We start from the raw sequence: 16501 nt of genomic DNA, 5'->3' as shown, positions 1-16501 counted from the left end.
CTTGAAAGGTCAGTGATACCATTATTTTAATGCACATTTGAAAACAAAAACAGTTGCACAATTATTAACACTGCAGTCATTCCAAATTCATGATTTTAAAGTGTGGAACATGCAACCTAACAGGCTTTACATGTATATTGAATACTGTATCCCTTGGACTACAACTCACCAACACCAACTTCAATTTTAAGATGCTTCACAATGGTTTACGTTGCACACACCTGGAATATTGGGTTCTTTTGGTGTCAAAAGGTGCCTTGGTAATATTTTAACAATCAAGACATGCATGTCTCCTTGCAAGTAGAAAACAATATAAACAAGACATCATTGACAAAAATAAAAGATTGTAGCATTGAAGAATAAAAGTAGGGCTTGTCCGAGTAGAATTTTGAAAGATTGGATTTTCTTTTTTCCATTGACGATACCCCAGTTTACCTTCTCTTTTCCACCCTTTCCCCAGCGAATATATGATCCTTAAGTATCTTATTGGTGAGAAAAAAGTGTTAATGCCAAAGACAGTTGAGAGATACCAGTATACCAAGACGAATCATGAGATATGAGACATTTTGCTTTTCTTTTTTTAAGTCTATACATACAGTGCTGTATGTATGGTGGCACATGCTAGGGAATTTTGTGCAGTTAGTTAAGGTTCAAATCTTGTCAAGTACCTCAATAGCCAGCCACTATTGGTCCAAAACCCGAATTAAAAAATGGGCGGGTAGCGTCAGGAAAGTGACCCGATGTGAAAACTGTGGCAGACAAATCATGCAAGTGACTATCTGTGGTGACTGGTGATGGGACAAGCTGAAAGCTGCAATCGGATACTCTACAGACGTGTAACACACAATGAAAATTGAATTTATAGACGTGAGATCGCTTCTTCTACAGTTAGCTAATCTAACAAGTAATTAATCTACAAAGAACATTTACTGTATGTATGTGCATCAAGATTATGTCACTGGGAGCCAGCGGATGAGTGGTTAACACACCTTCACAGTTCAGAGAACGCAGACTCAAATCCAACCTCATCTGTGTGAAGTTCGCATGTTCTCCCCATGCCTCCGGTTTCCTCCCACATCCCAGAAAAATGCATGGTAGGCTAACTGAAGAGTCTAAATTGTCCTAAAGTGTGAATGCGAATGGTTGGTTATTTATATTTGGTCTGCGATTTGTAGGGTATTGAGATACAGTCAGTACATTCACATTCCAAACTGGTTGCCTTGCGTACTTTCCTCTGTCAAGGAATTAGGAGGAACCATTTCTGAAATTAAAAAGGATGGGGTTGATGATACAGTAATAACCCGACAATGTTTAAAAAGAGGTGACATCACAACACTTGTCCTCGATTATGGATTTTGAGTGATCGCAAAAAAGGCACCAAATCTACAAAGGAAAATAAGATGGATCAAGAGTTATTCCAAGGAAGCTCTTCTGAACTCTCTCCTTGCAGAGGGAAAAAAAAATTACAAGCCCGTAGTCACACTGACAGTCATGTACAGTACATCCAATCAAATATGTAAAACATTTTTTTTTTAAATACATAAATGTACAACAATGGACATGTCAAATAAATGTTTCAGCTGTAACATGAAACTGGGTTCCTCAATGAATTTACTTTCAAAACTTTATTGTACAAAAATAAAGGAAAATGCTAATTGAGTTCATTTACAGCATAACACTTTGTAGAGTAAATCATCCTTGGATGGTTTTAGCAATTCAGTAATATTTAATTCTTTCAGGGTGATACAGTAAAATTTTTTTAAATTCATCACAGGTCTAAAGGCACAATGCTTAAGTAATAGTCCCATCACTTCATAATTACCTTTCAAATACTGACAGTGTGAAATTCTATACAGGATTCATCAGGTTTTTAAAATAGCACAAAGACTAAAAACATATTAAAGGAAAACATGCACTACTGCTCAAACTAATTTAATGCACTTACAAATGGCATTGCAGTGTTTTCTTAAAAATCTCTTCTCCATTGTTGAACATCTCTGGAATGTTTTCATTCACGTAACATGCCTCCTGGTGCCCCAGATGCAAACTCAGTCGGGACCTCAAGTCTCCATAGGAGAGATGGCTGAGAATGGAGGATGACCACACGGACCTGTTCCCCATAATGCACCGAGATGCATTTCCTCCACAACACAAGTTCTCTCAGAAGTCCACTCTGATCACAATATCAGTCATCCAGTTAAACGGCAATATACAGACACCCCCCCCCTCCTTCCACAAGACACGTATTTAGGTCCTTAAACATAATTGATAATGTGCTTTGTTGTTGTTTGGGCTTCCACTCACCACATCTGACAGGAGGCAACAGATGGAAGAAGACAGAACAGGTTATGAGTTATCTTGCAGCTCTTTGGCCTTTGTTAGAATAGTGTGAACATCTGAGATGGGGTAATCCTGAGGAAAAAACAAACAAAAAGGGCAGGAACAAAATAAGCATATAGTAGGCATATGCATGAATGGGTGGCAGCTTGGAATGGCACTCAGTCTGCCGCAAATGTGATGTACAAAACCAATCTACCTTTGGCCACATAGAACAACAAAGGATCCTGGTAAAAATAAGCAATTTTACACTAAAAACAAAAACATTTATGGAGGAAGAGGCAGTTTCCAAAACATGCCAGCATACTCTCTTTCGGAGTCCATAGATATTTTTGCAATAAACATATTTCTTGTGTTGTTTCTGTTGGACTACGATTTCATAATAGTAGAAGGAGTAACGATTCAATTCTAATTCATTTGTAACTGTCAATACAAATACCAAATGAGGATTTAGAGAGAGGGTCCGAGCAGGGAAATTAAAAACACAAAAGTTAAGTTATGCCCTGTGGACAGTTGGGGTATAACAAAAAAAAAAAAGGGAAAAAAATGGTAATGTTAGGGTGATTTCACATTACGGCTTGCGTTTTGTTTTAACCCAACTATATTTGCTTTCCCTCTTGGCAAGGTTTGTGTGACAAGATGTGAACACGGCAATGCAAATGCTTGCCACCGCAAATGTGTTCTCCCCTCATACTATCTTTTACGCTTTTACATTATCATGGTGTTACAAACTTAAGTGACGCAGCTCCCGAGTAAAAGTTTTATTGTGTGATTCTGCTCAATAATATTTACATGGCTGTAGAGTTTGACAAGAAAAGTACAACTGTGCCAAAATAACAGGCTGCCTAAAGGCTCCATCACACCATGACGTTCTGGTCAATGTCCTCTGAACATTTCAATCGTTCTATTTTTCAGCGTTCTCAAACGCGGATGACACATGTGGCGTGTGATTAACGTGTGTCTAACGCATGACTTAACGTGTGTCTAACGCACGAAAAGCGTGTCTAACGCACGAAAAGCGTGTAACAGCGACCAAATAACATACCCCTAAAAACCATTAGCGTGTGCAAACGCGTCAATGGGGCGCGACGAGCGATTTGTCAACGTAAGACGAGTGTGTTAAGCGTGTCACCAATGGGTGAATAACCACAGAAAAGCGTTTTGCTGGCGTGTAATTTTTACAGTGGAACTGGCACTAAAACGTTGGAAAGTTCATAGTCACTTCAGCTGTTGTCGTGAGTTAGAACAGTGAGCATTATGCCGCTGAGAAGAAAAAAAGTTAGGGCGTGGACTTCAGCAACTAGCGATGCTAGTAAGAAAGCTAAGCTTCTTTCATCACGAGCAATGTGTTTGGAAGAAAAACAAGAGCAGTAAGAAGAGCACGTCCGCGAAGTCACGCACCATGTGACACCCCCTGGGGACCCTAAACACCTTGCACACCCCAGTGAGGACGGTCCGACAACGAGACAAAAGAAGCAGAGAAAGGATTGCAGGATCCTGGACCGGGCTGTTGAGGATAGTCTGGTGGAGTTTTTCCGCAAAAACGAACTGCTGCTTTCTGGATCTTCCATAGTAGGTGTGCTCTACTGTATCTTAATATTAAATGGACCTTGCTTTTACAAAGCATCGGTTTATATACCCATATGCATGGAAGTTCGGAAAACGCTCGAATGACGCTCAATGGACATCAAACGACGTTTGTTTCAGTTTGGTTACACGCTGTGTGCACTAGGGGATTGTTCAGTGGCCGTTGACAGGTTGCCAGTGAGTCGTTCACTGCAAAGGAAACGATTAAGTAACAACCAAGTAAAGCTAGAGTTACGACTGACTAACGATAGGCAAACGCGTGCAACGCTCGGCAAACCTTAGTAAAACGTTCCACGGATGTTCTGGAACGTTTTGTAGCGTTTAAAATTAAACATTGATGAACACTGGTCTCGGTGAGAACTTTTGTGCATGTTCAAAACTTTTTTCCAGACCGGCGTTCTCCAACGATTCCCAGCGATCATTGACGTTCATTGGCGTGGAAACAACACGACTCTGGAGCTATCCCGGCGGCCATGGGCAACTACCAACGTTTCCTCAAATGCTATAGGACGCTGGCCAGAATGTCATGGTGTGATGGGGCCATAAGTCAGTAAGTCTCCCTTTGGGTGAATAATTATAATTTTTATATAAAATATATATTTGTAATTTTGGTAACGCAAACTGGTCTAAAACCGGCAAAGTTTGGTTAAAGGGGAAATCCAGTGTTTTAATAGTGTTTTGAGAAGATTTTTATCGACAATTGTGAATTTTCAGGGGCGTTGTCATTTTCGCGAGTCACATGACCTACGCCCACGACATATTACATGCCCTATTGGATTCATTGTTAATGCAAAACACTGGATTTCCCCTTTTTAAGCTTATTTGTATTTCTATGAATTAAAAAAAAGTGTCAAAGAGCTTCATAGGCCGACACCTGGCAATGACTGATCCTCAAATGTAACCCCCCAATCAGACAATGATAAATTTAAACCCTGCTTTTGTGGAAAAATGAAACCTAGAGAAGGGACCACAGATGGAAGATCCCCCTTCTCGGATAGACCAGGTTGCAATAGATGTCGAGTGGCCAACATTTATCATACTGTCTGGTTGCTGTATAATGTTAATTAAAATGGCATAAAAGACCATGGAAAGAGATGGAGTGGCACAGGTAGGGTGTTTCCAGGAAAGTGGTTCAACCTTTGGTCTGGTTTCATGTCAGGCTGAGAGGAAATTGCATTGTATGCATGTATTTTTATAATGTATGTAAACTTCTTGTTTCAACTATATTGTATGTATATTTAAAAAAAAAGCTGCATCAAACAGAGCAGGACAAACAGTTTAGTTTTCCAGTTTTATAGTGGTGAACCAAAATCATGATGTCAAAACAACTGTTTGACAGCTAAGACATGGAAGACTGAGGAAAAAAAGTACTGTGTGAAGACTAAAATATTCATCCTCTGACAGTTGAAAATCTAAAGCTTATACCTCTTCTATTTAGTTTACATAACAATGGAAATAATCATCCTCATCATAGAAATATGGGTCAATATTAGTGTTTTAAAAGAAGTAGTCACACAGTACATACTCTATTCTCCACACAGTTATTAAAGATAGACAAATTCCAATTTTGCTTCATATTATTTTTTTTACACCAAACCTTGTTTGTGTTTGTTCTTTCATCCAATAAGAAGAGCTTTCTCCCAGGGTTGTGATACATTTTTGCTGGCTCGGATTTTTGAGGATGCATAATAGAGGGGGTGGAGGTTTACAAATCAATGAACTGAACAAACACGTTTGTTGCATTTTCCAAAAGCCACCTACCTGTAGTAATCTCATATTCACTGTGAAGTCCCCTGCCAGGAGGATATCCCGGATCAGTCTGTAAATGTATTAAGACATTCAGTCCATGAGTAGCAATGACAAAGCAGAAGTATTTATCTTATAACTGTGAGGCTAAGCTTCTGACATGAGCATGGCACAGCAGACCAGGATGAGGAAGTGGAAGCGGTCCTGGTCAGAAAACAGAGTATCCCAAATGCGGATGACATCTGGCAGGAGGAACTCCTGTGATAACAACAGGGTCAGCCAGCGGAAGGTGAAGTACTGAGGCTTGATATTCTGTTCTAGCTATGTGCAAAGAAAAAGGAGAATATAACATAAATGCCAAAATTAATTTAATATGGGATTAACAAGAAGCACTTATTATGACACCCATTTAACATGAGTTTGAATGTGTATGATTTATTCTGACCACAAGAAAATCACAATTTATGAGGGTATGCACTTATACAACTACATGATCAAAAATTTTTTTTAACAATGCCTCTTGAAAACATTTACATTCTTACTTTAGCTAGCTAGCTATGGAGTTAGAAAATGGTTTTAAATTTTGTTTTCTTGGTCACATTATGCTCATATAACAAGAACCTGGATTCGAACAGGGGTGTGTATATAAAGTGAGATTATCCAAATAATTACCAGAATAATAGAGTTACTGATATGCTACCAAAATAACCAATTTATTTGGGAGAAGACATGGCAGAACTAAGAAAGCAGGATCATGTCCTTACCAGCTTGAGATAGAGCTCTACATCTTTTTCTTTGAGCATAGAGTACACACTCTCCATTTTGTATGTAATCCCACACTGGGAATCATCCAGGCTCTTGATGAAGTTATCTCTGTTTTCTGACATTAGGTTGGTAAAACAGAAGAATGTATCTGCTTCTGCATGCTCTGTAAAGAAAAAACAGGATACTATTTGGATATAAGTGTTAATATTGGCCTTTCAGTTGCTCACTACAACTTTGACTTTAACGAAACGAAATGTGTCCATGGGTGAATAAAGGACAAAAAGGGATTACACAGGATTTCATTTGAATGAGATGTTAATGAGTTAAAACAAGGGGAAATTACCTTTCCATTGGCTGTTGGGGTCTGTGGCAAAGGTATAGTAAATTGGACCAACAATTTCATTCATGCCCTGGACATAAGCAATCCCAGGATTCAGTTTGGCATAAATGAAGAGGATGCGCTCTACCACTTCCCAATGTGCTTCACTCCCACTGGGCAACACCTCATATTCATTAGATGGATACAGGTTCAAAGACTTTCCAGGAGAGCTAACCTGGGAGAACAGATGCAATTTACTCAACATTGCATTTGTACGTTTGGGGTGCGTGATTTAAAAAAAAAAAAAAAAAAAAACATCTACCAGTCTAAACGCATTTTCACACTGCACTTTTTTTTTTTTTTTCTCTACGGGGCGCATCGTGGGGTGGGGTGCAGGTCAGCACGGAGCCAACAAGAGCATGCCACAAGACTGCACGTACAGAAATGTATATAAACTGTGCAAAAACACGTTTAATTTTTTTGTCTCACTGTCGGAAGTCAAATCACAATAAACCTTTTCTATTTCAGATCAGTCAGGATGACCCAAATAATTTAATTTACAACCTCTTTCCCTCAGTCAGAGCACTGAAGATGGGTCGTGCCTGGGTCTTTCAACATGACAATGATCCAAAGCAACACAGCCAGGAAAACCAAGGAGTGGCTCTGTAAGAAGCATATCAAGGTTCTGGCGTGGCCTAGCCAGTCTTCTGACCTAAACCCAATAGAAAATCTTTGGAGGAAGCTGAAACTCCATGTTTCTCAGCAACAGCCCGGAAACCTGTCTGATCTGGAGAAGATCTGTGTGGAGGAGTGGGCCAAAATCCCTCCTGCAGTGCGTGCAAACTTGGTGAACAACTACAGGAAACGTTTGACATCTGTAATTGCAAACAAAGGCCACTGTACCAAATATTAACATTGTTTTTTTTCTCAGGTGTTCAAATACTTATTTGCAACTGTATCACACAAATAAATCGTTAAAAAAAAAAAATCGTACGTTGTGATTTCTGGATTTTTCTTTTTAGATTATGTCTCTCACAGTGGACATGCGCCTACGATGAAAATTTCCGACCCCTTCATGATTTCTAAGTGGGAAAATTTGCAATAGAGCAGGGTGTTCAAATACTTATTTTCTTCACTGTATTCCCTTTCACACAGACGTCCCACCATATGCCTGTGACCCAACTTCAAAAGGAGGAAAATATGTGGGTCAACTTTTCAGTGGTTTTGATACTTTCTACATAGAAGAGCGACAGACAGTAAAAAGCTGGAAAACATGGATTTCCCATTGTCTACCAAAATACATTTATTGCATTCATATAATAAACATTGTTTTGGTAACACGCTCAAGGCAAAGCAATCTTAGTGGCACAAGAATTGCTACACTCTTTCAGTAAAGGTTTTGTATAAGCATACAGGTTACTTTAGCTGATAATGCCACAAAAAGACTTAAAAAGATTTTAATCTAATTATATATAAGACGAAAGAGCACAAACTAATGTTCTGTAGCATTAATGTGCAAATATAGATTCTCTTTCTCTTCCCACATATACTGAACATAACTGGAAAAAAAAACCCCAAGTGTTTTCCCCAAAAACATGAAAGATTTATACATACGTTGGTTACTCCACTCCGGTTACGATTTACAGTTTGTGCTTTCAGAGTGGTTTGTTCCACTCGCCGACGCAGTGTTTCATAATCATTCTGAGGGTCCAAGATCAGTTGGCAAGGGTAGTCCGTAGGACGCTGAAAAAAGGCCATGTCTGGATATAACCTCCTGTAAAATGTAAACATCTATATTTCAATACAAAAGGCCTAATATTCAGCAATTCAGTATTCTTCACATCGATTAAAAAGAGAACAAAAGAGAAAGCAGAAACAGATTAAGTATTAGGTTAAGTCCATACCTTACATCCTTATCAATCTGAAGTAGAATTTCATTATCTTTGAAGTATGTGTTCCACCTGCTATCTGGATTTGGATTCAGAGGCTGAAAAATAAAACAAAAAGTTCTTGCCAGTTGTAACTTAAACATTATCCCGTGATAAAACCTTCTTTAGGAAATCTGTGTTTTTGGGTTGGGGCTGTGAGAGAAAATTGTGGGAACAGTATTGCTATTTTTGTCTTGCTTAATAACCTGCAGCACCTTTTAGCAAGTGTGGTTGATCAAACAATGGGAGAGAAGGGGCCAGAAGAAACCAAAGGATGCTTTGGAAATTATCAATTACAAACATTTTGCCACAGCTTTCTCATTTTCTTATTACTTGGGAAAGCTGTGAGAACAACATTGCTTCCCTTATTGCCTTTGAACTGACAAATCCCATATAAACGTGGCATTATAGTGACACTTTCTGACACAGGCAACTAATTGCTCACCTTTCAGAAGGCCAAAATATGTGCACAATGAACATGAGTAATGGCAACTCCCAAAGTCCAAACATGCATTAAACATGAGGATTATAGTGTAATACATTAACAACTACCAGTACATTCTGAACAGAACAATGATTCTAAAACTATGTCCCAATAAAATTGAATGTCGAGAGAAGTTACATTTATTTAAATAAATTATTTCAAAAAGTGAAACTTGTATATCAGTTCTCCACATACATTTTTTTCCAGCCACGTTTCAGTTTTTCCAAAGCCCAGAAAAAAATGCAGTCTTTCAAAAAAATTTAATATGTCATGTGACCAACAAAAAAAGAACCTTAAACAGATACGATTTGGCCTTCTGAAAAATGCGCCCTTTTGCATTAATTATGGGATCAAGGCAGCGTGGCATTGAAGTGATCAGCCTTTGGCACATTTCAGGTTTGATTATAACCCAAGTTGTTTTGATATTGGACTACAGATAGTTCCAAATTCATCCGATTGTGGTTAATGTTGTATGTCTGCAGTGCCGTTCCATTGCCTGTGTGTGTCGCCAGCAACCCATCCATTGTCCCAGCTTGGCTTGGCAAATGTCATTCCTTTGCACAGGCAGGAGACGCCTTTGTTGGAGAGGGTCTGTGGAGGTGGCTTGTGGTGGTAAATTAGTGTTCCAAAGCCACCCTCGGGAGTCTAGTTTTTCCTCTTATGTTCTATCCCAGTAATCCACTTCACGGCAGAGTGCTGAAACAAATGTCAATGTCTATGGTTTTGGAGGCTCGCCGTCGATCCACTTTGTGTTGACATGTGAAAGCAATTGTCTAGTGCATCAAGTCTCACCTTATAATACTAGGGTGTCAGCTTTCTGCAGAGGGTTCGCTGTACACTATTAGGCCAGTTATTGGTTAGACTTTACACCGATTTGACTGACCGATATTTGGGATTTTTTTGCTTAGCAGCTGATCAGTTTTGATGTCATAATTCACCGATCCGATCAGTGATGTCATTAATCGGCTCCAGAAAAGACATTTACTCCGTGTCGTCTCTTTGCACACTATATCTGAATCCAAAATAAAGCTTATATAGTAGTACTCATATACCAGTTTTTTTTCTCTTGACATAGAACTGTAAAAATCTGATGGCTAATTTAAAAAAAAACAAAACAAACAAAAAAAAAAAACGCCAACTCGATGGGTGTCAGGTTCACCAATTAGACATTCATTAAACTGGACAAAAAGGAAGCAAAGATACCAGTTCAAGTCTCGTGAGGAGAGAGGACAGGAACTGTCTCGTACAATTCGCCACTGCACTCTGTTTATCCTCTCCACAGCACCTCTATTTATTTAGATTTAAGATGCCCCTATTTTCATGGGTGTTACAAAAAGGAGACGGCAAGCGAAACAGTTGGAAACAAAGTGTACATGTTTGTTCATGTGCGTGTGCATGTGTAAGATTGCTGAGTACATGTGTGGTCATCATTTCTTTAACAGGCAGCAGTTGTAACAGTTCTGATGATTAGATGCTTTTGTTCTTGCTATCTCCTGCTAGGCGGCTGCTACATTATCTAGAGCAGAGCAAAGCATTTCTTTATTGGAAGCAGATTCATGATAATTATATTCACAATTATTCCTACAATGGGTGAGAGAAGATGGCTGAGCAACAACATGTAATGAGCGGATCAAACTCAATATCTTGAACAAAGTGGACTTCAATAGGGAAAACTGCATGGGTGTCTGCACCAATGTTCCCTTTCATTTTTCATCTGTCTGGGCATACAGACAAGATCCCTGAGCACACTGAGGACCACTGTGAGCAACATCAGAAGTGCTCACTGGGGCCACACACCAGTATCACACATCATCACAGAAAGTTTCATGGTTTATTAAAAGAATTAAATTACACTTTGTCATTTGGCCAACTTACAGAGTTTTATAGCGGACATCATTTTCCTCTCTGAATTTGATATATATGACTAGCATTTTGTCTGTGCTCCCATCTACTATTAGGGTATGCCAGGGTGCATTTTTAAACTTATGCATAGTCTCATTCTGCACTCTCATTGATTGAATTCACAAATTCAAAGGAATAGTTTTTGCTTTGCCAGGTTTCTGGTATACTCACATACTTTGCCATGTGATTGTGGATTTGTTGAACTGACAGCGTGTCATCTTAAATCAGGGGTCCGGAACCTATGGCTCGCAAGTGATATCTGGCTCTTTTGATGGTGCATATGGCTCGCAGAGCCCTCAGCACTACATACTGTGCAATGTCATTTCTGTCTCGTAGACAACGCAAATGTGCAGAGACAGTTTGTCCTAGTGGGGTTGCCGTAGTTCATAGCAGTCGATGTGCAGAGATGCAGAAGGCTCCAACGCAGAGCAGGTAGCGACAACTAATTGAGCGAACAATTGCTCAAAGGAAAAAAGAAGGGGAGTTCCACAGTTTTCGGCAAGACTGGACAGCCATTCACAGATGGAGGAGTATGCCAAAACATTCGTGCCTGATGTTTCCAATGAACGTTTTGACAACTTTTCGTATAAAGACAAGATAATCAAACGAATAAAAGACATGTTATTGTTGGCGAGAACTATTCACCATCGGACCATCATGATGGGAAATCACGATTAACAGATGGAAGTCTCAACGCCTGCATGAAGCTTAATCTAACGAGGTATGAAAGACTATAAAGCCATCAGTAAAACCATGCAGCACCAGAAGTCACATTAATGGTAAGAAGTGCTTTTGTCATCATTGGTTAGCAACATAATAACAATGTTATTTAAAAGAATTGACAAAGTCTAAAAGTGTTGGTTTTACATAAATGCTCAAATACACCTGTATTTAGTTTTGCACATTCACAATCTGCTCGTTTCACCATGATGTGGGATTAGCCTTAGCATTACTGAACTCCACCGCATTGTTATTGTTATGGAGTATGTACAAGCACAGCACATGGACAAGTACTGTCAATGCCGTGATTGGTTGCATATCTTATTTGCATTGTATCGTATGATTGGCTGGACAGCTGTCACTCACCGAATTACACAGCAAAATGATACAGAAAAAAAAATTATACATCAAATTCATTTGCAGTGCGTTCAATGCAGACCTTTGGAGGCACAAGCCAATGGAATCGATAGGCTGGTCCCAAGCCCGGACACATGCATATACATTGTGTCAGGAAGGGCATCCGGCGTAAAACTGTGCCAAAACAAATATGAGCGTTCAACTAAAGAATACGGTACCGGATTGTGGCCCGGGTTAACAACAACCGCCCCCGGCACTGCTAATCTGCAGGGTGTGTGTTTCTTTCGGCTTGTCCCTTTCGGGGTCGCCACAGCGTATCATCTCAGATGAACGCATATATATGTTTGGCACAATTTTTATGCCGGATGCCCTTCCTGACGCAACCCTTCTCAGGGAGTGGAGGCCCCAGTGGGATATGAAACCACAACCCCTGTTTTACCAAACCAGTGCTCTAACCACTGTGCTACAGGGCCACACTGGTAATCTGCAGCGTGTCAGTGGAAATTCAGCTACTGGAGGTCGAAGACAAAGAAGAGGAAGAAACGGGATTCCTCGGCAGAAGAAGAGGAATGCACGGAGCCTAAAACTGAGTGTAGGGAGTTTGAATGTTGGGATTATGACAGGAAAAGCTCAGGAGTCGGTTGACATGATAAAGGAGAAAGGTTGATATATTGCGCATTAGGGTGAATCTGGTCCCCCTTGATTTTGAAAACTTGAGTCTTTTGAACTGAACTTTTTTTCTAGCGTGAGGCTTGATATTAAAAGTAAAATGGTGAAATTGGGATGAATAAATTGAAATGTTTAGGGGTTCCTCATCGCGATGGAAATCTCAACATTGCATCAGTCAAATTGGCACATTAAAGCCTACATTTCTACTCGCAACAGCAAGCAATAAAATATCCATGATTACGAACATGAACACAAATCTTTCAACTTTGTATGTTCAGTGTCAAAATGGGGAAAATTTGTTTCCTGTAACCAGTCCCGTGCCGACTTTCGTCATGTTGTTTCTTTGGTCATGAGATTGTTTCCGCTATTTCACGTTTCTCTGTCTTGTTGAGACTGTCACTGAAGAGACTGAGCGGAATCATTTCTGGCACCAAGTACCAGTAGTGATTCACGTATCCCTTCAAAATGGCTTTAGCTATCACTGGATCAATATTCACAAATTTTGTCAGATTTTTAGCCAATTGTAAATCATTGATCGGCGCTTCCGAGCTAATTGGACACATGAACCACCACGGCACATAAATGTGCGTCACAAAAGTCACAAATCTTGCAACTTTATCCATGACAGACTTTGATAAGAGTCTATCCTTCAAATTGGCGACAGAATTTCTTAAAAGAATCATTTTGATCGCATACAAAAGTTTCGCCACCCAGCGAGCTTTGTGTGTCGCACTGGGTTTCTGAAAGTTGGATGTATTGTCCTCTCCTAAGTAAACTAAAACCAAGTCTAGCAGTTCTCGGTAGTCACCTCGCGGTAACAAGTTCACAGCAGGCGAATTGGGGTCACCAGTGCCTGTCTAGATGGTTGTCAGAACTTCAATTACATGATGTCGCTGCTCCAGCATAAAAGGATCCGAACTGCTGCTTCTCGTCAGCTCAGCAGTCAAATCTAGCTCGGAGTACCGGTCTCTGTCTTTGCTTTTCGATACTTCCACACCCAGAGCATCCCAAGCCTTTATGAGTAAGATTTCACCCACGTCTTCGACAGGCGCACCACAACAGAGCTTTCCCAAGGTTTTCCTGGATGCAAATGCAGCCAGTTGTGAGATGTCCCATATTAACACTGGTGGTATCAAATACCATAGCTGAAATATTGCTAAATAAAAAAACATAGATTAAAAAAACAAAAGGGAGAGCAGAGGACCACGTGGTAGAAGCTGAGGAAGGAAGAATGTTGTGCAGCCTTTTGGAAAGAGGTAAGACAGGCTCTCGATGGACAGGAAGAGCTCCCAGATGACTGGACGACTACAGCCAAGGTGATCAGAGAGACAGGCAGCAGAGTACTTGGTATGTCGTCTGGTAGGAAAGGGGAGAAGGAGACTTGGTGGTGGAACCCCAAAATACAGGAGGTCACATCAGGAAAGACATTAGGGACACAGAGGACTGAGGAGAGGCGAAATGAATACATTGAGATGCGACGTAGGGCAAAGGTAGAGGTGGCAAAGGCTAAACAAGAGGCATATGATGACATGTACACCAGGTTGCATACGAAACAAGGAGAAAAGGATCTCTCCAGGTTGGTCAGACAGAGGGATAGAGATGGGAAGGATGTGCAGCAGGTAAGGGTGATTAATGATAGAGGAGGAAATATGTTGACTCGTGCCAGTAGTTTGCTAAATAGATGGAAAGAATACTTTGAGAAGTTGAAGAATGAAGAAAATGAGAGAAGGAAGAGAAGAAGAGGAATGTGTGAAGGACCAGGAAGTGGCAATGATCAGTAAGGGGGAAGTTAGAAAGGCACTAAAAAGGATAAAAAATGGAAAAGCAGTTGGTCCTGATGACCTGTGGAGGTTTGAAAGGAATTTTGAGAGCTGGCTGTGGAGTTTTTGACCAACTTACTCAATAGAATACTAGCGGGTGAGAAGATGCCTGAAGAATGGAGGAAAAGTGTGCTAGTTCCAATTTTTAAGAAAAAAGGCGATGTTCAGAGCTGTGGGAACTATAGAGGAATAAAGATGAGCCACACAATGAAGTTATGGGAAAGAGTAGTGGTGGCGAGACTCAGGACAGAAGTAAGTATCTGTGAGCAACAGTATTGTTTCATGCCAAGAAAGAGTACCACAGATGCATTATTTGCCTTGAGGATGCTCGTGGAAAAGTACAGAGAAGGTCAGAAGGAGCTACATTGAGTCTTTATAGACCTAGAGAAAGCCTAAGTACCAAGAGAGGAACTGTGGTACTGCATGCCCAAGTCTGGTGTGGTGGAGAAATATGTTAGAATAGTACAGGACATGTATGAGGGCAGCAGAACAGCGATGAGATGTGCCGAACGTGTGCCAGAAGAATTTAAGGTGGAGGTGGAACTGCATCAAGGATTCGCGCTGAGCCCCTTCCTGTTTGACTCCAGGGAGAAGAGAGAGCGAGGGAGAACGACTTCAAATACTTGGGGTCAACAATACAGGGCAATGGAGAGTGTGGTAAGGAAATGAAGAAACGGGTCCAAGCAGGGTAGAACAGTTGGCGGAAGGTGTCCGGTGTTCTATGTGACAGAAGAGTCTCTGCTAGGAAGAAGGGCAAAGTTCATAAAACAGTGGTGAGGCCAGCCATGATGTACGGATTAGAGATGGTGCACTGAAGAAACAACAGGAAGCAAAAGTCGAGGTGGCAGAAATTACGATGCCGAGGGTCTTGCTTGGAGTGAACAGGTTGGATAGGATTAGAAATTAGCTCATTAGAGGGACAGCAAAGTTGGATGTTTTGGAGACAAGGTTTGAGAGAGCAGACTTAGATGGTTTGGACATGTTCAGAGGCGAGAGAGTGAGCATATTGGTAGAAGGGTGATGAGGATGGAGCTGCCAGGCAAAAGAGCGAGAGGAAGACCAAAGAGAAGGTTCGTGGATGTTGTGAGGGAAGACATGGGGGCACTTGGGGCTAGAGAGGAGGGTGCAGGAGATAGGCTAAGATGGAAAAAATGACACACTGTGGCGACCCCTAATGGGACAAGACGAAAGAAAAAGAAGAAGATTTTGCATATGTGCGCTCAGAGTGTCGAGAAGTGCGGAATTGCGTAGCTTAGAGGGAACATTAGAGCAGCCATGGTTGGACACACTAAAGTTTTTGTAAGCAGAGTGACAGAAAGAGACCCTGATATGGTTTTTACACACTGTTTATTACAGCATGAGGGCCTCGTAGCTAAGACCTTACCATCAGGTTACCATCAGGCCAAGTGTTGGATGATGTTGTGCGCATGGTGAACTTTGTAAAATCCCAACCCATGAAAATTTTAACATTTGCATCTTCATGAGGAAATGGGCGTGCAACATAAAGCCTTATTGTTTCATAAGGATTTTGTCCCATAGCGAGTAACTTCTGAACTGCTGGAGGAAATAAAAGTGTTTCTCATAAATCAGAGGTCCAATTACGCAAAACCACTTGCAACTGATGAGTGGTGTGCAAACCTGGCATACCTGCCAGACATTTTCCATCATTTGAATGAACCTAACACATGTTTACAAGACTAAAATTAAAACCTGCTTACAAGCACAGATAAAATAAATGGATTCCGTTCAAAGCTGGAGTTCGGGAAACAACGTGAAAAATGGAAAGCTTGAAATGTTCACCAAGCAATGGCAAAATGTGAACACAGCAGTATTATATGAGATAACAGTACTTTAGCAGATGATGTGT

General features: G+C 40.5%; 1 protein-coding gene across 8 annotated transcripts in view; it reads right to left on the bottom strand.

Moving 5' to 3' along the window:
• tbc1d13 (TBC1 domain family, member 13) overlaps nucleotides 1-16501 on the bottom strand; it is a 35248-nt gene continuing 18747 nt past the window's right edge. For 2 of the 8 annotated variants that reach the window (XM_061801754.1, XM_061801757.1), the window contains exons 7-13: nucleotides 8659-8741; nucleotides 8369-8528; nucleotides 6779-6989; nucleotides 6435-6598; nucleotides 5831-5991; nucleotides 5686-5743; nucleotides 2-2412 (exon numbers count right to left, since the gene is read on the bottom strand). In XM_061801754.1, the coding sequence (XP_061657738.1) occupies nucleotides 2347-2412; nucleotides 5686-5743; nucleotides 5831-5991; nucleotides 6435-6598; nucleotides 6779-6989; nucleotides 8369-8528; nucleotides 8659-8741 (903 nt within the window). In that variant the 3' untranslated portion in view covers nucleotides 2-2346. Of the gene's footprint in view, nucleotides 2413-5685; nucleotides 5744-5830; nucleotides 5992-6434; nucleotides 6599-6778; nucleotides 6990-8368; nucleotides 8529-8658; nucleotides 8742-16501 lie in introns of all 8 variants that reach the window. The other 6 variants (XM_061801761.1, XM_061801760.1, XM_061801755.1 and 3 more) reach the window with 6 other exon arrangements.

The sequence above is a fragment of the Syngnathoides biaculeatus genome, chromosome 17 (assembly GCF_019802595.1).
Source record: "Syngnathoides biaculeatus isolate LvHL_M chromosome 17, ASM1980259v1, whole genome shotgun sequence".
In the NCBI taxonomy this organism is placed as follows: Eukaryota; Metazoa; Chordata; class Actinopteri; order Syngnathiformes; family Syngnathidae; genus Syngnathoides; species Syngnathoides biaculeatus.
This window is presented reverse-complemented; position numbering and strand designations above follow the sequence as displayed.